The sequence below is a fragment of the Zeus faber genome (genome assembly GCF_960531495.2).
Source record: "Zeus faber genome assembly, chromosome: 8".
Lineage (NCBI taxonomy): Eukaryota > Metazoa > Chordata > Actinopteri > Zeiformes > Zeidae > Zeus > Zeus faber.
Genome location: NC_137195.1, coordinates 22,481,582 through 22,503,210, shown reverse-complemented (window position 1 = coordinate 22,503,210; position 21,629 = coordinate 22,481,582). Strand labels below are relative to the sequence as shown.

At 42.9% G+C, this 21,629-nt stretch overlaps 2 protein-coding genes across 5 annotated transcripts in view; one reads left to right on the top strand and one right to left on the bottom strand.

Annotated features, from left to right (window-relative positions):
• The first annotated feature begins 528 nt into the window (after positions 1-528).
• LOC307234284 (uncharacterized protein) lies at positions 529-3,080 on the top strand. Its single transcript, XM_080005929.1, has 3 exons — positions 529-651; positions 1,156-1,272; positions 2,132-3,080. The coding sequence occupies exons 1-3, from the start codon at positions 579-581 to the stop codon at positions 2,341-2,343; spliced, it is 402 nt and encodes a 133-aa protein (XP_079862055.1). The 5' UTR covers positions 529-578; the 3' UTR covers positions 2,344-3,080.
• Positions 3,081-3,174: 94 nt separating this feature from the next.
• Positions 3,175-21,629, bottom strand: part of LOC307233977 (focal adhesion kinase 1-like) — a 79,698-nt gene continuing 61,243 nt past the window's right edge. For 2 of the 4 annotated variants that reach the window (XM_080005490.1, XM_080005492.1), the window contains 10 exons: positions 20,347-20,424; positions 19,797-19,985; positions 18,483-18,608; positions 15,112-15,174; positions 10,402-10,441; positions 9,836-9,939; positions 7,650-7,805; positions 7,413-7,493; positions 5,950-6,035; positions 3,175-5,723 (listed from right to left, as the gene is read on the bottom strand). In XM_080005490.1, the coding sequence (XP_079861616.1) occupies positions 5,597-5,723; positions 5,950-6,035; positions 7,413-7,493; positions 7,650-7,805; positions 9,836-9,939; positions 10,402-10,441; positions 15,112-15,174; positions 18,483-18,608; positions 19,797-19,985; positions 20,347-20,424 (1,050 nt within the window). In that variant the 3' untranslated portion in view covers positions 3,175-5,596. The remainder of the gene's footprint in view (positions 5,724-5,949; positions 6,036-7,412; positions 7,494-7,649; positions 7,806-9,835; positions 9,940-10,401; positions 10,442-15,111; positions 15,175-18,482; positions 18,609-19,796; positions 19,986-20,346; positions 20,425-21,629) is intronic. The other 2 variants (XM_080005491.1, XM_080005493.1) reach the window with 2 other exon arrangements.

Genomic DNA, 21,629 nt, shown 5'->3' with positions numbered 1-21,629 from the left:
ATGAAAATAAACAGTAGTCTTTTGAAAAATGTTAAAAAGACAACAACATTATTACGCACACAACATTTTCTCATATATTATGTTAATAATGAACTTTAAATTAACCGTTTTTAGCTTGGCAAACATGTTGGCAGATTATAGTGTATTATAGACTTGACCCAAATGGCACTCCCCATGGAATGACTACTGTACAGGCCTCGAGGAGTCTATTTGGAGACTCATGGAGGGAATTTCATTCAACCCACTGATCAACTCACGCAAAGCAGAGTGTTCTGTAGAACAAACCCCCAAAAATCTCCTGTCAGTGTGACAGTTGAGTGAAAGGGACACATTGTGCGGTGAGTGACGGCTCAGGGCTCAGTATCAGCGAAACCACAACACGATCTAGGAATGTTCCTTCGGCCCACGGGCAAAAGCCAGACAAACCCCAACGAGCGAGCATGCGTGGAATGCCCTCCCTGTGGCATGTGATCAGTCGGCGGGCGCTGCATGCCGCAGGACGCCTAGAGGGACACTCAAAACGCAGCACGCCCTGAAGCTGCAGTGGGATCCACGCTCACACCCACAGCACCAACAGCATGACCATGAACGGTGCGTCGGCCGCCACGAGCCTCCTGGGCCTCCTGCTCTGCTCACACCTGCTGCCTCCAGGTAGGACGTTCCCAAATTTCTCATAGCGCTCACATAACTTTGAATATATTTGTTTTTTCGATGGTTATTTTGCACTCCATACACGAGGTTTGTTCTAGGATAGAACTGTAAGATTTTTGTTTTTCTACTCATCTGCAGAAAAGAAAAATAGGTTCAGTAGCACTCAATGCCATTATATAGGCACTTAAAAAATGCTAAATATGTAATTTACAATAGAGCATGGAATACATAGCCGTTGCAGAATGAAAGGACTTGTCATTTTGAAACAAGCCCGGTAGGTTCAGATGCTTTATTACCTTCATCATAATGCTTGATTTTAAATGTTGATGATCTCTTCGTACATTCCCTAGGGAACTTTTTTAACACATGAAATAACATCTTTATATATATATATATATATATATATATATATATATATTTTTTTTTTTTTTTTTTTTTATGAATAAACCCAATCATGATATGAAACAATGATTGCTTGAATATTCTGTTTTCTCCCATTTCTAGTGTCACCTATCATGTGCTTTGTGTGCAGCTCCTCTCCCACCAACGAACAATGCAACCTGAACAATCAGACGTGCCCGCAGCCGCTGGACACCTGCATGACCATCATAGACATTCTAGGTAATACTGAGTGTGTGTGTGTGTGTGTATGTGTGTATATATATATATATATATATATATATATATATATATATATATATATAATATATGATATTCAAAAACCCTGACTGAATTTTTTCATCATCAATGTATAAGTCCAAACTTGATATTGACAAAATTAATTACTGGGCCTCCCAAGAGTGGAAGATTATTCTAATGGAAATTGGGATCGAGACTGTATAGGTGTAAATAACACTTGTATTTAAATAACAATTGTAAAGTAACTTGGTGTATAGCTTTAACATTAATCATCAATCCAAATGATCTGACCGAATGAAAGTCCATCCACTCTGCATTCATTTCAGGATTTTCCCCAAAATAATCTCTCTCGGGTGTGGTATGGTAATGGTAATATACGTAACAATACTAGACCCAAAAGCAAGATTTGAAAGCACTGAAGATACTTAGTCCGTACCCATCGTCCAAAAATAGAGGACCAAGTAGTGCTCCCTGTGGTCCACCTTCCGTCTACATTGAATATCCCAGTTGCAGTACTGAGCTGCTCCAAGTATGTAGATTTATACTGAAAGCTTATTAAGAGTATGTTGAGTGTACCATAATGTGTACATTTAAACAATGCAAGTATGATTTATGAGTAAGTTTATTTGAGGTACAGTTGTTATGAACTATAGTACATTCATAATATGAGGTATGCTGAAAGTATACATTCAGTATACTTCTACAAACTAAAAATTGGGCCAATTCAGTACCAAGGAGTGACGTAGCAGTAAACTTTGAAGCACACTAGGTCCCCAAAAGGCAGTATTCTTTAAACTATACATTTTTTACCTTCTTGTTTTGTTGTGTCGTTGCTTACCAGGCTCTACCAAAGCCATCGTGAAGCAGTGCGCCAGCAGCGCCACGTGCTCGGGAGCGGCGTCTTCGGCCGTGGTGGACCAGGACGGAAATGGGAACATCGTCAACTGCTGCAACAGCAACAACCTGTGCAACTTCAGCGGGGCCCCCGCCGTCCACGCACACGCCGCGCTGCCGGCCCTGTGTCTGGCCTCACTGCTACTGGTCGTACGATAAAGCCTGAATTCCAATCCACCGTGGCACTGCTGAGGCATAAGTAACACTTTGACCACTATGTAAGCTGCTCTAACAGAAAGCGCTATTTATCTTGTAAGAATGAAAATGTTATATCCAACAGGAGCAAAGTTACTCGTCCTTTAAAGACAGTATGTGTACAGTATGTACAATACTGTCATAATGTCACATACTGTATACTATATAGTTGTTTGCAAATACAGTGTGTACAGTATGACTTACTGATAGAATTGTGCAAATTATGGGTTAGGGAATTGTACTTTTTTGGGGCATTTTTAAATGAATTTGTTTATTTTAATAATAATTTATTATAATTTCATTTGTAAAATGTGGTATTTAACCGTAACATAAAAAGATTCTGGTAGGCTTTGGTCCAACTGGGGCCAAAGAAAAATGGCATTTAATAGGTGTGAAATTAAGATATCGATAAATACTAAAATACTTTTTAAATACTTTGCATAACATTACCGTATAGTTCAATGTGATGAACTTCAGTTGGGACTATTTAACGCAGGGTTTTGAACCGAAGCAGGTGTTGTGATCTATATCATCTTATCCTATTAATATTGTGTTAAATTATCATGATACTATATTCTTCCCCGTTATCCCAACCCATTGACCGCACCGTTATTCGTGTGTGATTGAGTTGGAAAAACATTTAAATAAATATCTAAAATCACCTGCAATTACATAAAAACAGTATGATGCTTTGTGTAACTATGTTCTCAAATTAAAGCTTCATAAGGAGAGAAAAGCCAACACGTGATTCTTTCATTTTGACATTGTCTTTATTTCACCCTGACCCCGCCCTCCCCTCCGCCGACCGAACCCAGGAGACAAAATATAAACCAGTGTTCACTAGTGGGAGTACTGTACAGTTTGGGGCTGTAGCTCAGTGTTCTACCGGTGGTGGATTTACACAACAACAAAGGAAAGGATCGCATCTCTATCCCTTCAAAACTCTTCTTTTTATTGTGGAAATTAAATATGGGTAAGGGACAGCTGTTTTTGTTCTTGTGTAAACCCACGCTCCTTTAAACCAGTATAAACCGCCGCACCAGCGTGGTCACCACCAGTATATCTTTAACAATGTCTGATAAGGTGGATATCAACAAAGAAACGTGTGAAATGTGCGAGGCAGCTTTATTTGGGAGCTCAGTCTTTTTGTCTCTCCTCAAGCACAGAGGTTCCAGTTACAGGGTGAACGTGTGTGTGTGTGTGTGTGTGTGTGTGTGTGTGTGTGTGTGTGTGTGTGTGTGTGTGTGTGTGTGTGTGTGTGTGTGTGTGTGTGTGTGTGTGTGTGTGTGTGTGTGTGTGTGTGTGTGTTAGGGAGGGGTTTCAAGGAGAGACTCACAAGAGGCTGGAGGACATGGGATTGTAGGCCGAGGAAAGACAAACAAGAAGTGACAGGAAGTCACCTGGGACATATTGCATAAGAGACAAAAATCGCAATCGCGCGCTCCCCTGGACACAATGTGCACGTGTCAACGTCCCAATAAATAAAGGTTGGGTTTTTTCCCGGCCAGATCCTCTCTCCACTCGACCATGAATAGAAATGGTCTTCTCAAAGGTCAGTCAGTGAGTCAAGTCAGAAAGGAAAAAAAAAAAGGCCTGCAAATAACATTTGTAAAGACGTGAAGTGCAGTATCTTCTTGACGTGTGTGTCTTCGGGAGTGGAATGTTTCCCTGGTCTAACATATTGAAGAAAAAAACGAGACAAAACACTCGATACTTTCGAGTCAAGAGTACTCGCAGAACCGCAGCATTGAATTGGCACCGAAGAATCTTGACAGTATTGAGTTGGGAGATCCCTGTTGCTTCCCGCAGGTTGGTTTCTGAAAGAATCCAGGTTTTTTTTTTTTTTGTTTGTTTGGTTTTGGGGTTTTTTTTTTCCAGATAATCTGAGTCAATGCTGGAGTTGAGCCATCCGCCCCTGCCGTGCGTCACAGTGAAATGGCTTCAACTTGGGTGTCACTGAGAGGATACTAGCGCACACACTTGAGGATAACGCCCATTTGGGATCCTTTTGCAAACCCTTATGGTGATGATGAATTACCAGACGACAGATTTGTCGTCAAATTTTAAATACTTGTAACCGGGAAGCATTGTTAGAACTGATGGTGATTTCAGAGTTAAAGCAATATCAGGTTTTTTTTTGTCATTTTAATAATTTCATCGATTTTTTTTTTTTTGTCAGGATTGACTATTGTCTATGGGTTCATTTTTGTACAGCAGTCTTTTTCTTTACAATTTGTGAACACAGAGGCGCTGAAGAAGACGGACAGACGCGAAGAGGAAAGAGGAGAACGGGAAGCGAAAGACATTATGGGCGATGGGAGGAAGACTGGAGGCAGCTGTGCGCGGAGGAGGGGGCGGGGTTGTCGACGGGGTGACGGGGTTGTCGACGGGGGGACGAGGTTGAACGTAAACACCAAGAGGGGGCTCAGACCCGGGGGGGGGGGACTTTATGTATATACTGTATATCACAAGGTGTCAGCGGCGTAACCGAGGTAACGCGTGCTGGCCAAATGTCTCGCCCTCCGTACTTCACTTCTGAGGGCGCGCGCGTCAACCAGTTCATGAGGTGAGGGATCATCGAAAACCAGCCGATATGTTCCTAGTCCGCGTGGAGGGCCGAGCAGTGCCATTCCAGAACGACTTCCCCGGAATCACTTCCGGAGGAGAGCGCAGGCGGAGGTGGCAAAAAATGTCCCATTTCAGATGCGGCTGAACCTTTTTTTTTTTTTTTTTTTTTTTTTTTTTTTGGAGACGGGGACCCAAGGTGAGGGAGAGCGCCGCCTGGATCCCACGGCCTACAACCCCAAGCCTCTCCGAGCGTTTTACTGTCCAACTCAAATCCAGACGAGGGTGGAGCTTATAGATCCCTGATACAGAAGTCGTTTTGCGATGCGATTAGGAGTCACAGTGACGATGGAGAGGAACAATCCGGAGGGGGGGGGGGGAAAATAATCGACTCTCTCGCCTCACCGAAACCGCCAGACTTCGGAGAAGTCGACTTGAAGTGTTTCTCCGTGGACTCGGGAGGAATAAACAAAGACATCGGGGTGATCATTGGTTCTCCGTTGATTTTGTCCGTTGATGTCCGAAGGCGCCCACATCCCGTTGATGCTCCGCTTTTGGGGACTCGGAGCTGAGCTTGTGAATCAGGTAGTCTTTAAGTCGTCAACTGAATGCGAGACCCGCTATCCCATCGGTTGCCTCTGCTGCTGGGGGGCTAGTGCGGACGGGCGTGCGCCATCATCTTGAGCCGCGACTGGTCGATGACGTCCAACAGGTTCTTGGCGTCGACGGCGAGGGCATGAGCCGCCGTCAACATCTGCTTCTTGTAGTCCTGTTGGAGACTGGGACGGACGTCAGAAAGATGCTTTTCAGTTACTGGACAACGAATGCAGACGCAACAAGCATCGTTCGCCACTGAGCTGTACTGAATTCACATTGAATCTGTAAATTAGATCTCAATACATGATGCCTTACTCAGCACATACAGTCCACAGATGATGAAGACGGAACAGGGAAAGCATTTCAGAATTGGTCCAAACGGGTTTTGTTTATGGTGTATTTACCTACCTGGTCATCACATACTGTTGGGCTAACTTCATCTTGCTAATGAGCTCGGCCAAGTCAGAGTTTAAAAGCTTCTGGGCCATCTCAATCTGTGAAGAAAGTTGGATTAGATTAAAAAATAAAAAATAAATTAAAAAAACAAGAACACATTCATTGCTCTCCTGAATAGTAATCTCTATTCATTTTAGAAATGATCTTGAACTCCTCTCTCTTAACATTTTTGCACAAAAAGGGTGTAGAAAAAAGTAATTGAAAAATAAACTGTAACAAAAAAACATGTCCTCCACCCACTCTGAGTTTGGAATGATGGGATCTGGGTTGCATCATATTTGGCCACTCATACCAAGTCTCATGAAGAGGAACACCTTTGCAATCTAAACACTGGTGTCCCTCAGGGCTCCGTCCTGGGTCCTCTGCTGTTCTCCTAGTACTCTAAACCTCTTGGCAGTGAAATCTCCTTCCATGGCTTCAACCATCACTAGTACACAGATGATACTCAACTCTTAGCTCTCCTTTACCTCTGGTCATAGGAGATTTCTTATTTTCCTCCTGTTTTTGTTTTTTTTTAATCTTTTATATGGTTTGTCTTACATGTTGTGATTGCTATGGTGCTCTTTGTGAATTCACTAGAACCCAATCTCCCGGGGGTAAAATAAAGTTTCTAATCGAATCTAATCTAATGTGTCAAAAAACATAAAACAAATGCAGCTAATCAGTCAACCAAGTAACACACACCGATCAGCCACAACATTGAAACCACTGACAGGTGACGTGAATAACATTGCTCATCTTGTTCCAACGGCACCTGTCAGGGGGTGGGATAAATTAGGCAGCAACTGAACAGTCAGTTCTTGAAGTTGATGTGTTGGAAGCAGGAAAAAGGATCTGAGCGACTTTGACAAGGGCTAAATTGTGATGACTAGACGACTGGGTCAGAGCATCTCCAAAATGACAGGTCTTGTGGGGTGTTCCTGGTATGCAGTGGTGAGTACCTACCAAAAGTGGTCCAAGGAAGGACAACCGCTGAGCCGGCGACAGGGTCATGCCCAAGGCTCATTGATGCACATGTCGGACGCAGACGGGCGCGTCACAACTGGACCATGGAGCATTGGAAGAAGGTGACCTGGTCTGATGAATCACGTTTTCTTCTACATCATGTGGATGGCCGGGGTTAGGGTCCGATCCGATCCAGCATCTGTGGGATGTGCTGGAACAACAAGCCCGAGGCGCCACCTCGCAACTTACAGGACTAAGAGGATCTGCTGCTAACGCCTTGGTGCCAGATACCACAGGACACCTTCGGAGTCCATGCCTCGACGGGTCAGCGCTGTTTTTGCGGCGCCAGGAGAGAGCCACACGACATTAGTGGTATTTAGTGGTGGTTTTAATCTTGTGGCTGATCGATGTATCTATCCATCGCTAGCATGTAAAACACTGAGTCCTGGTGTGTGAGTGTGTGCACTAACCTCTCTGTGTGTGCTGGTGGGCAACTGAGGAATAGTCTCATCCACTGTCGCCAGCAGTGTTCTCAGCGCGAGACCAACATCCTGAAATACACATAGTATACACTACTGAGTACTTAAATGGAGTAACAAATGACAATGTCATCATTTAATAACGATTGAGTACCACTCAAAGGCGATGACATGTTATCACCTGCCCTGAGGTAGTGAGCTGAGGTTTTAGCAGAAGGCGTCTTTTACCTTGACCATGGGAACGTATTCCTCTGGAGGAGCCGGCTGGATCTTACTGGACATCTCGATCACAGCTTTAACCAATCCCGTCACGTTCTCGTACACTTTGTCGTTGGAACGATCCAGATTGGCCGTGGGCGGTGGGCTTATCTCCTGCGGCTGCAGCTGGACCAGTGAGGCAACACGGGACAAGTCAGTGCCACACAATGAAATATAAACAAGGGACATGTGTGAGTCGAATAGACTGAGATGAACACTGAAAACAAAGGAACACCGAGAAATGTCCTCACGTTGCCTGACATTCTTGATACTTATTGTAATAATTAATCCAATATTGCCCAGCCCTGAACCCCTCCCCCCCAAGGACAGTTTAGTTTTTCCTAAATGATAGCGGCAAGGAGGTGTCGCCGAACCAAGCATGGCAACATAACCAAGCTTTACACAAGTTGCAGGTTAAGAGAAAACCGCACATAATGGTTCCCCAAGCAACTGAGCGCAACAATCAAGATTCAATTACAGCCTGCGCCCCAAAAAGATGCAGTTCTCCTTCTGGCCACTAGAGGGGTGTGCCAAACAGGAAATACTGTACATACAGGACATTGTGGAAAATTAGCTCCTACTACAACACAGCTATGTAGCCCGCCCGGATGAAGGTGGGTGGATATGACAACCACCCGTCCCACAGGGCATATCCGGCATCCATTCACTGACACGACACGTCTTTTAGCTGCTGGTCTGTCTGTTTCCATCATTACAGCCATGTTTTTACCATTTCAAAAGCCCTATAAAGACTTTGCATGAGGTGTGACAAAGTGACGTGCAGGGTGAGTTGAAAAATCTCTCTCTAAATCAATATGTCACCGATCCTTAAACCCACACTTCCTTCCGTCCTTCATACATGTATTCTCCTGAAGCATATTTGTTTTTTCAACCTCGGCTGACTTTATCTAATGCTGGTGTTTGAAGACAATGCAACACTCCATTTCTCCAAGGCTTTATTCTTCTGTTGATCTGACTCGTCTTACATAACCACGTGAGGGTCACAGGGATATTCTGGCACGAAAGCAGAACATTGTCACCGTGGTGTGAATCGGAGGGTTGCAATCTGAGAGTCAGACTCAAAATGGGATCTTGGTTGTTCTATTTTTACATGTTGGAGGACACCCTTGAATGACATGGTCAGCTCAATGTCCAATAAGTGATAAGTTCATTGAGAGTGGATTTTGGTGGACGTCCATTGAGGGCAGAGAAACACGTTGGCGATTTGGCTCTGAGACCTTGTTAGTTTGAAGGGTTAGTGTTTGAGTCGGAGACCCAACTGTGACTAGTTTAGGGAAAGTAGGACATCATTTCCAAAGACAGAAAAGAGCTAGTTAAACAAGGGCATGATGGGATGGATTTTGTGGTTGGTGCTCGAGTGATCCGAGCCGTTATGGAAGGAGAAGGTGTGAATGGCGAGGTGATTGATTTGAGGGAGACAAGACGAACAGTCAACACACACAGACAGTGTGCTGCTTACCCGCCAGGGCTAGGGGTCAACAGAGAGTCAGAGGCAGGAGAGGGACCACAAGGGAGAGGAGAGGGGGGAGCAGCCAGAGGAAACATAAAGGAAAATATTAATGTTCAAGCATTATAAAACATGCACCGTGGGCGGAAATCTGTGAGTTTACCTTTCAAGTTTGTGTGTGCGTGTGTGTGTGTGTTTGTGTGGGTTTTGTGCACGTGTGCATTTTTTTTTCTTTCTGAAAGATGACTAGGACAACCTTTAGAAATGTTTATTTCTTTTTGGTATTTTATTTTGAATTTGTATTATAAATAAAAACAAAACATTCAATGAATAATTAAATGAAAAGAAAAATAAATCATTTCTGCAACCGCATTTCATGTTTTAATCACTGAAAAATGCCACTGTTAACCATCCATGCTTTGTCAACGTTCAACTTCCAAGCTTTTAGCACAACTCGTATCCACAGTCAGTCTCTTCCTTTAAGGTTTTATTTTTCCTGATACTACGCAAATGCATCACTTCCTGTGCGCCTGTAACATTCCCTGCTGCTGTCCTATCCAACAACACAAATAAGACACGCAGCTTTAGTTTGTACTGTGTGTATGTATGTGTGTGTGTGCGTGTGTGTGTGTGTGTGTGTGTGTGTGTGTGTGTGTGTGTGTGTGTGTGTGTGTGTGTGCGCGCGCACCTTGAGGCCGTCGTTGTAGCTGTCCCCGGTGTTGACACAGGCCAGGCTGCCCAGGTGGCTGGGAGCCCCGGGCCGGGGGGGCTTCTTAGGGGGGGCCGCATGCTCTGAAAAAAAACAAACACATTAAAGGTGAATAGGTGGACAGTTTTTAAACCTTTCTCAAACTTTTTTTTTATTATTATTATTTTTTTTAAACCGGACAGACTTTTTTGGAACGCAAAGTAATTTCATTTAAAGATTTCAGATGACGAATCCAATCCAACAATGGGTTGTTTGGGATATTTTCCAGTCGAAATAAATCATCGGAAGATGTTCTCTCTGATTTCTCATCCTAACAGTTTGAAACATTTCAGGGAGTATTTCCCATGACAATGTAGTTAATGTGGCTTCTCCAAGTAGGATTAAGAATATAAAACTGGACAACAGTATAAGTACGTTGATATCGCACATTAGTAAGATAATGACAGAGAGAGAGATAGTGATAGAGAGAGATAGAACGAACAAAGAAAAATAAAACAATAGCGGTTTGAGTTATTATAGAGCGAGTGTGAGAACGCGTCCATTACCTGGCTTGCCAACGGGCTGGTATATGTGCTGGTTTACTGTCTGTACAAACAAACAAACAAACAAACAAACAAACAAAAAAACAGACAAACAGCAGCAAAACAACTGGTTACAAAAGGTCACCATGGAAACAATTGTAAGGTCGTAAAACTAAAAAAATAGATAAGTAAATTCAATTCTGCAGACAGACAGACAGACAGATAGACAGACAGACAGAGCAATGACAAATAATACAATAAAGTGCAATAGAAAGATTCTATAATTTTATAAATAAAAATAATTAATTATTATTAGTAGGAGTAGAATTATTGTTATTAATAATAATAACAATAATAATAATGATAAGATTATATAATGATAATTAATAGAAACAATCTATTTAAGTTTCACAAATAACTAGAAAATGCAAATGCTTTGAAAGTAATTAAGTGAAATTAACATATTGACAAAGACAAAGGCGTTCGGACACTTTTCACAGGGCTCATTCTGGCAGTCAATATTGAATTCAAGGACTTTCAAGCACCTTTTTGAGGACTTTTTGTTCATTTCCAAGGACTTCACACAAAACAAATCAAATCAATTTTTAATGTGACTTATTGATTAAAATGTAATGGAATCTTAGTATCACTGTCTATGATTTGTATAAGTATATTAATTATATATACTGTATCTATCTTTATTAATCTTATTGTCATCTACTTTTAATGATAAGTGTCCAACCATGCTGGATTAAATTTACATTTCCCTGTGAATCTATGTCGTAAAAGTGATTCTAGAAAAGTTTTTATTACATTACGATTTGAATAACCAAACCAGTGGGAATATCACAGCTTTTCAATGATTGCAGCATTTTTTTTTCAAGCACTTTTCAAGCACTTCAGCACAAAAGGGGGCAACTTTTCATTCCAGTATTTTTCATTCCATTATTTAAATTTCTTAGGGACGAAATTCTTCGAACACCTCAAACGCCCTGGCGAGGATCCTGTTTTCAGTAAAATGGCGGCACATTCAGAGGATCCGGCGGTTCCAATCCTGGGGCTTCACTACTTTCACACCAGAACACAGAACGTATTATGGCGGGGACGCGATCTGTGGCGTATTGGAGCGTCACGCGTGCCTCCACTGACTTCAGGCGTGTGCATAGGTTTGGAAAATCTAGATTTCTTTTTGCACAAAAGAGTCTTTTTTTCTCCCTGCGCCCCTCCCTCGTGCCCGAGACAGAAGCACAAAGAGGATTCAAACAGCTTGGTGCCATCGCAGTGTCGCGCTCCCAAAACCACCGACACCCAAAATACTCAACGGCAGCGTCTACACATTGACTCTCTCTCTCTCTCTCTGTCTCTCTCTCTCTCCCTCTCTCTCCCTCTCTCTCCCTCTCTCTCTCTCTCTCTCTCTCTCTCACACACACACACAAAGAGGGAGATTTTCCCACCACAAACCACAGTCATCCAATGGGAGGAGGAGGAGGAAGAGGAGGACGGGCAGTAAGATGAATTGCACAGAGACAGAAATATCTCACCCATGGCAACTTCATAGCTCCTTCAGAGCAAACAAACTTCTGATTGCTTCGACTTCTAGCTCTAAGACACTACACTCACAATCGTAATCAAATACCCCTTTCCCCCAAAACCCCGGTAACACCCGCTAACATCTGGCATTTGTGAAATTTGGGAAAGGTAACACGTGGGTCTCAGGTCTCTTTTGGCCCCTTAACCGGTGAGATGTGACATTTCATATCGCATTTAGAATCCAAAATCAAAATCGGAAGTTAATGGCTCTTTTCCCGCATGGGGGACCATGACATTTTTGAGTGTGGGGACAGCTCCATGGTCTCATGGTCTCTCTCACCGCCCCAAGCCAGTCGCCCCCACCGGAGGAGCGTCGCAGCTCCCCGCCACCGAAAGGACTGGTGCGCACACCGGCAGCATGGATGCTATATGCTCCTTCTACTATCATGTTGGGTCGTTCATGAACGATTAGATTCTTTTGAACGGCTTAAAATACTTTTTCCCCCTACGTTTTACAGTTTTATGTCGTTTTTTGGTTAAGTTGCCGTATCCTCTACTGTTTTTTTCCCCAATCACACTGGAACCATGACACACCCATTTTCCAGCGTGTTCGTGACGTTAAAACAGCAGAAAAAAAATGCCTTTCTTCTGGCAATGGGAAAGGTTAATGGTAAAACACTCATGCTATACATCGCCATCCTGACTCCCAAATCAATAGCGGATTTGCGTTATTTGGACTTTGTCTTTCACATTTGTCCAAACGGAAAATGACATCTACTTTACTGCTGATGATACCGAACTTGCGGTGTGTCTCGGGGAATCTGTGCAATTTCGCTATTAAGCAGAATTTTGCATTTAACAGTTTACGAGGTAATGGGGAGTTGAGGCGTGACACTTAATAACAGTAGCTAGACATGATTGTGATATCTAATCAGAAATTCCCTGTCAAATGTCCGGCAGAAATCCCTGGTCAATGTCTGCCCACAGTTATCCCTAATATGTCGTACAGATTACAGGCTGGACTAGATCCTGCATCCCAGGACCACTGTGGAAGCCCCCCAGAGCGAGGAACTCCCTTCAACGTTGATCAAAATCGTAGAGATTTTGATCAACGTCGAAGGTGTTTTTAAACTACACCTGTTGAAGGGCACCATGGGTACTATCATTGATGGAAAGAGAAACAAAAGTCTTATCTTAAAGCTTAAGGAGACAACACTGCACAAAAAACTTTTATGGAGGTAGAGGTCATAGAGGTAGAGGTATAGAGGTCATGTGACCTGGATGTGGATGTGAGCCAAAGTAGAGGGATACAAGGAAATATGTTCAATTGATACATGAATTAAGCCACCTTAAAATGCATTTTTCTCATTCCCATTTTTCCCCAGAGACTGAAGTACAATCTGGAATTTCCTTAATTATTTTCGGTATCTGCAGATTTTTTCATAACCCCTGAAAGTTTTATCATAGTGACATCTCATGGCGCCCGATGTCTGGTTAAATTTTGAGATTTTCCTTGTTATGCCTCATTTAGGTCACGCTTGGGCTAATTTTGAGCTTTATCTATTCTTAGAAAATTCGATTTGAATCAGTTCGATTTGATCGGTTTCTTCATCTTCTCACCACTCATAGTACACACGCTGCCCCACAACTGGTCAAAAAAATTTTTTTTTGCTTTGCCAAGTAGTAGTAAGTGTACAGAAGGAGGATGATCAGCGATGCGGTGGTGGTGACTTTTTGGGGTTTCACCTCACGCCATCAGTTGCATTTGTCTTAGGCTTCATCACTCCCGACCAACTCTCTCCGAGACGACTTCCACAGTCGTTTTCCCCGGTGGTGTTTTTTTTAACACCCCCGACGTTAGAAAGCTGAATTGCTGTAATTATAGGCCACCGGCGACCAGGGCCGAGCCCAGTGAAGCGGAGGAGCCTCGCTGTGCGGCCCAGGGCCACGCCGAGACGGAACAAGATGGCGTCGGTGTTTTCTCATTCTATTAATAACCCTGGAGCGCTGTGGGAATGTATTGACCTCCTCATCCCCGATCCCCAGCACTGGAAGTTTACTTCCTGTGCACAGATCGATCCCGAGAGCCTCTATCCAAACAAAACGCAGGCGGCGGCCAATCGGAGAGCGCCAGGATGTGTGAACTTGTTTAGGAGTTTATTGGTTTAAGGCAATGCAAACATTTGGGGTAAAACGACTGGACTCTCATTTTTAAACTGTGAGAGATAGACCGAGGCGTCACGGTCCAATAAGATGAAATAAAGTTTAAATTAATTAGATAACAACTATGGATATGATCTGGGAGATATACTGTGTCATAGCATAAAATAGTATATTATCTTTAAATACATAGTATTACATATAGGCCGTTTCACAATACCAAGTACGCGAAGTCCGGACTTGCTGACTTAATAGTTCAGACTTGGCAAGTTCGACTTGGGAGTACAGACTCCCGGGGACTATTGCCATTACCACTGCTTGGTGCAAAATGCATTCTGGGATATTTGGCTGTCCCAAGTCCACACAAGTTACCACCGACGCATCCTCGATAAAATGGGCGGAGCAAGTCCACATCCGGGCATTTGGACTGGGCTTGGCTTGATGTGTACTTTGAATTGGAACAGTACTTGGGCTGCAACTGATGACATTTCACAAGTCCACAAGAACACAAGTACAGACAAGAACGCAGATTGAGAAAGGGCCATAGTATTGCGATTAGATTGCTATTCTTTTAGTATATTCATTTTGTGAGTATTTCAAAACAATTTATTCACATATTGCAATTCCTTGTAATATATTTCTTATATCTTGAGTGTGAAAATGTACAAATGTTAACACTCGACTATAAAAGGCCTTTGTGGATTCTAAACAATGGACACTTTGGATGAGCTTCGGGTTCGATGTCCTCTGGAGAAGTCGTTGGACAACTAAAATATAACTATGTCAATGTACTTGTGATTCGAGATACAGGATGTCATGATATTTTTCTTTTCTTTAATTGAATTTTTAATTGAATTCAATCTCCCATCCCCACCAGAAACAATCCTGCATCCTTGTTTTAGTTTCTTTTACACTAAATACACTAATTACCAGAGAGGTTGCTAGAAGGACCAACTTGTTCATCATCAGAGAGCGTGAAAGAACGAGAGTTGAAAGTTGGAGGAGAAAAAAAAAAGAGAGGGATCTGAAGAAGGAGGATCTCACCGGCGGCTGGGGTCCACAGTCCTCTCTGTCCAAACTGCCCCGAGAACTCCTGGTGTCTGGCTTCTAGACACACACACACACACACACACACACACACACACACACACACACACACACACACAATAAGACTATAACACTCTCTTCTAGTAATATTTAGAGTTCCCTTTAACTCTTTTGACTTTGAATTATAAATCATAAATTCTCTCACTTCTAGATCTTACACACAGATATAACGTCGATCAATAGATAATTGAGGCGAAATGCATAAAAAAAAAAAAAAATTCCGATCACATTCCAGATTTTAGCTCAGGCTGGGCGATAATTTAATATATTATTCAATTATCCAATTATTATCCAATATCATTCTTATTACGCTGGATATTGTACTGCCATGAAATTAACATATCTTCAGATTGTCTCATGTTATAGTAATAAGATATGACCCAAAAAGGTCTGGGTTAGGGTTTATTTGAAGAACTAAAATGTTTGTACCTGATAAAGTCATATATAAAGTCAACCTTTAACCTGTCTTTTTAATATTGATATTGCTGTGATAATAAATTTGCCCAGCCTCAACCTCAGCAAAAACAAATATCATGGACGAACACATTCTGCACCAGACTGCCAATACAAGCAAGAACATACCATAGAGAGCTGGAAGCCTTCATACGACAGGACACACACACACACACACACACACACACACACACACACACACACACACACACACACACACACACACACACACACACACACACACACACACACACACACACACACACACACACACACACACTTTCCAATTTTAGAAACATTTTAGAAATCAGCAAAATCCCTCCACATACACAGACAGCAACCTGTGGGCTCTACTGTATGTTATACTTCCCATTCCTCTGCCCTCCCACCACATACACAAAAATCTCTATAAAGCTCACCCACCCACACACACACACACTCTCTTATACTGGTATCAAAGTGAGGTCTGAGTAAATACACTTGGTAAGTGTGGACCCATGTTTCCGGTGCACTTCTAAACAAACAACACACACACACACACACACACACACACACACACACACACACACACACACACACACACACACACACACACACACACACACACATACACACACACACACACACACACACACACACACACTTTTCCCCCTACCAATTTTCCCAGGCAGAACTTGAAGACCAGCATTGTTCCTTAAAAGTTGGTCTTCCAAATCCGATTGTAGCCGTGTCTGTGTCTCTTGGCTTTTCTCTCCTAAAGTATCGATCTATCTCAGTCTTTGCAGCTCAATCAAGAGACATCAGATTGAGCTTCCTGCTCTCCTATTGGACGCTCTGAGAGAGAGAGGGAGGGAGAGCATGCTGCCAACAAACCCTCAAATAATGTTCTACTCTCCTCCTCAAATAATCCTCTGTCTCTCTCTCTCTCTCTCTCTCTCACTCTCACTCACACTCACACTCACACTCACTGCCTGCCGGTAGCCCCACCCATGGCTGCTCACCAGCCTCCTCTCTTTCTTTCTGCCTCTCTCCTCCTCTCTCACAAGTTTTAACACGGTGAGTGTATATTGAATAATTTATTATGGTTATCATGGAGACATACACAGAATTGATTTATGCCACAATATAATAACAGTTTAAAAGTGTGCTATCAAGCCAAAACCTTTGCAAAGAAATGAATATCTCAGACCTCACACACTGTGAGATATTTCCCATGACATCATCCTGTATCAGTACACCAGTACTAATTTCAAATACAAAATTGTGTAATCAGGATATGACGACGTCTTGATTTCATGAGGACTCCAATTGCCAGAATGCCAGTTTTGCTCATATACTTCCTATGACTACAACTACTATTCCTATAGCTCACAAATACTGTGTGAAATTCCCCATGATGACAATGACACACACACACATGCAAGTGCGCATTGTGCACGCACGCACACGCACACACACACACACACACACACACACACACACACACACACACACACACACACACACACACACACACACACGGCCTTGCATCCCCATTCAGTAACGCTGTGCACACGTCAGTCAGCGGTGCGGTCGTGGGTCAGAGACAGACTGGTGACTGGGTTGTCAAAACCTCTAAGCCTATCATTAGCCTGGAATTCACACAGGCCACACCTGCAACCCCCCCCCCACCCCCAAACCACTACACACACACACACACTATAAAATTCTTAAATTAAAAAAAAATTAAAAATACACGGCCCCTTCAATCTAAACTCATGATATGCATTCATGCATTCCTCCCCGCTGCTGTCTAGCCTTAATTACTCTATAGCAGAAGGTGTGAAGCCGCAGGAAGATCTCACAAGCGACACAGCGACAACAACCCCTGAATGTGTGTATCACTTATTATAAGCAACAGCCCGTTTTAACCAAGTTTGCATCTTGTATATTATGTTGATGAGCAGTGTTTTCCCAGCACTTCCTTATAATTTTATCCGAGTATACCAAATTTATCACCATTAACGCTAGATCTGCAGACATTCTGTGTCCCTCTGTCGTTGAGGTGGCTTGATGGCAGCAACTTAACAATATCCTTCCTGCTATGGATACATTTTGCTTTAACCAGTAACATACATGTGCTATCCTGAACTACAATCAACCGCACATGTAGTGACCGACTCGTTCATAGGTTGGTGGGAATCAAATTTCAAAATATTATCAAAATAAATAAGAGAACAGCATATGGGGTAACATTTCAGGATAATGTTGACATACAAATGGTACAAAAACACACTGCATTATGCATTTGGTACTGTGATAAGATGAGATTCTGTCTTACTTAAATGTGTCAACCACCTCGAGTCTTGTTGATATTCTTTGTCGAAAGAGCGACTCTTTTGCCAGAGTTACTCCTTAGTCATTTAAAAGATTTGTTCACTATGAATGAATCCATTCTGAATCTGGCATCGCTAATCAGATGGACCAGCGGAGTTAGAGCAAAAACCACTGCTTTATTCTAAACTTGGAAGGTATATTGTCAGCTTGTGAGTCAGTTTATAACTGGTAGTTCCTTTTACTACTCAAACTTTCAGGATAGTCCCACAATATTTGACTGAGAAAAAAACCCACTTATTTATAAATGGCAGTTTCTACAGGGGGAGTTGTGAGAAATGTTTCAAACCCAGCAATTCATACACAACAAAGCCAGTGGTCGCTTTCCAAGATCCAGTTTGGTGAAGTCAAAAGGGGAGATGTGATCATTATACAATTTTTTTTTCTCTACTTCAAGAATGCATTTCTTGTCTACTTGAAAGAACATTGAAACAGTGAGTGCGGGCATATTTTGGTTTAGTGTTTAATTTCCCGCGTGTTACCAGCAGCCTCTCCTCCTGTTCCAGCCACCTCTGATCCTCTTCCATCTGCTGCTGTTGGATCATAAGCTGTTCCTCCATTAATAGGCACTGTGGGCCTACACATGGCTGCATGTCTACTTCTCTGTCCTACACGCACACACACACACACACACACACACACACACACACACACACACACACACACACACACACACACACACACACACACACACACACCATGCCCAGAAGACAAGACGTGTGCGTACAAACACACAAAGACAAACAGCAAAAAAAGGACGACACACACACACACACACACACGCATGCGCACGCACAACACAGCACAGGGGGGATATGGAAACAGACAGACACGTACACCAAACTGATGAGAGGACTGAGCTGATATGATGAAGCAGACATTCTGATGAGGAATGAGTGTCAATGGACCACTGATTTCTGTCGGGGATCAAGGCTGTGGTATCGTTATGGACAGATGCATCGATACTGGAAAGAGATGTCAGTCCAATACCAGGATCAAATGTGGTATCGGTCATTGAACGGCCTATGTCTGTTTTGGAATAGTAATTGATTGGATTGGAATGCTGTGTCATTCGGTAGAAAGGTTTAGGCTTCAAAAAGTTCTATCGATACATCGCAAGTGATGGAACAACATGCCTCACCATTCAGCTGCAGCAGAGCCCTCGATATGAAAGTGTTTAAAACCAACAAGGCTCCAGTAGCACTCTATTATTTCTAAATGAATGTCAAATCAACTCGTGCTGCTGCAGCAAGTACAGTTTAAGCTGCTATGCAATCAATGCCGTATTAATGCAGCATTTAGTTCAGAAAGTTATAAGACAAATCCCCTGAGGCTGAAAGAACATTGCAACAATACAAGACAATACAAGTTTAGAATAGAAGACTTTTAGTTAAGAATAAAATACTTCCAGTTTAGAATAAAATACTTCCAGTTAAGAATATAATAGTACAATACTTTAGTTTAGAATCCAATACTTTAGTTTAGAATGCAATCATTTTAGTTTAGAATATTATACTTTCAGTTTAGAATAGAAGACTTCAAGTTCAAACAAATCCATGGTTAAGTTAAGGACTGAGCAATATGGTTCAAAAGTGATATCACAATATATTTATATTTAATAATTATACACATGACACATGTTTCCCCCAATCTGCCTGAATTAAATGTGATTTCAACTACGTATGGTAACCGTATCCTTCAATCAGATTCAAACAATTCCTCAAATAAAATAAAAAACTCTCAATTACACCAACGAACAGGGGTAAAAAGTGTGTGTGTTGTGGGGGTTCCCCTACCTCCATTGCAGAGCCCCATAGTGCCATGTCCTGTCCGTGGGGCTGGGGGAGGTGCTGGGCGTGGGAGTGTGTGTGCACGTGGTGGCGTGGGTGTGTGTGCGCGTGGTGTGTGTCCAGCAGGGCGGCCTGCGGGGGATACAGGGCGCTGGGCACCGAGGGGAGGGTGTGGGGGCCAGGGTAGCCTGCCATCTGAGACACAGGAGGGGAGAACAAAGAGACGGACAGAGAATCAACTACGAACAACATTGACCACCATTCAAATCCCAACATGCCAAAGGCTAACTACACTGCAAGGAATTTGTATTGTGTGAAGCCTGGTTCATACCTCAATAATATGCTTCTCTGATATGATGGACGTGGTCATTTCATTTCATTCGTCATGTGTTTTTCTCACTTTGCAGATTTAAAACAACAAAACGCTCAAAATGGTGGCGCCACAAAGCAACGGAAACATTACGTTGCATTTGTATTGATGCTGAGTGACTGAGACTGAGAAGACCGACGGCTCAGTGAGCGGTATTAAATTTGGACTTGGACTTTCATCACATACCTGGTAGTGTCCGGGATGCTGGGGGCTCGGGTAGAAGGCTTCACTAGAGCGAGGACTGGGGTAGCCCGGTCGACTAGGCTACAGACACACAGAAAGAGAGGAGGAAAAAGGCAAGGGGAGTGAAACGAGAGTAAAAGGGAGAGAAAGAAGAGAGTAAAAAAGGGAAGGAATGGAAAATAGAGGTTGTGAACAAGAAGTGTGAGAGAGACCAAGAAAAAAAAATCCACAATTAATTGTTTATTTTGCAAATTTTTTTTCAGTAACATTAGATGGAAGTTAGAGAGTTGAGACACCAGGCACCATGACATTCAACACGCAAACCCCCAGTGGAGGTTTGTGTGGCTGGGTTAGCCGTCAATCAAAACAGGGTGCACCGACTGGGCTGCAGGATCGGCAAGCTGTTAGTGGGATTCTTATGAAAGCAGAAAAAACCCTGTGTTACAAACAACAACAACAACAACAACCACCATGAAGCGAAAGGAAACAAATGTTTTCGTTGCAGATTTGTTTGTGTTTGTAGTTGTGGGATTGGTCGTTGGGTTAGATGTGATCCCAGGTCTGTAAACAGAGGACTACAGTTGAGTGTCCACTGAAGACCTCCCTTTACAGTAGTGGCCATTTTTCCTCATTCCTAAAATAAATGAAATGAGTTCTAAGAGGCAAAGACATGTCATGTTTAATGCGCTATGTGCTGATCTATTCCAACTTTCGCAAAACAAAGGGGGTTCCTGAAGTCAATTGAGGAAGACAGTTATGCTTCTGCTGGGTGTCGATAGCTAGCGGAGGACTTTAATGGACACTGCCTTGCCCTCTGTTCTTTAACTGGTTTGAGGTGCTCGGTGAAAAAACGCATGGCCTCTTTGGTTTATGGTCTTGGGGCTGAGATGAGGTTTGTTTAAAAGTCTGGGAAGCAAGTCTCCCCTCTTGCACTGGCCAAAGGCAGGTCTACTGTAATGCATGTAAAACATGAGGGAGCTCCACCATAAGGTTCATGTCTAGCACAGCAGTGGAATAGCCTCTACCTTCCACAGTCTCTCATAGTAGCATTCCCTGGGCCACACCTCCGACAGCAAGGCACACACACGGACAGAGGGACAAACAGGTAAGGCAGACAGAAAGACAGACAGACAGACAGTTAAAGTAGGGAAAGGGAGGGGAGATTGACACTGACAAACAGAGAGCTAGAGGACATAGACGCACACACGTACAGCAAGAGGGGACATGACGGGACCATACAGTTCCTACACTTCCGAAAAAGCAGTACTGTGAATGTCTTGGATCCA

Bases quoted from the DNA above. Each gene is read 5' to 3' on its own strand.
- LOC307234284 (XM_080005929.1), top strand. From the start codon at position 579: ATGACCATGAACGGTGCGTCGGCCGCCACGAGCCTCCTGGGCCTCCTG. The intron at 652-1,155 runs GTAGGACGTTCC...TCCCATTTCTAG, and splicing joins CTCACACCTGCTGCCTCCAG to TGTCACCTATCATGTGCTTT. The intron at 1,273-2,131 runs GTAATACTGAGT...GTTGCTTACCAG, and splicing joins GACCATCATAGACATTCTAG to GCTCTACCAAAGCCATCGTG.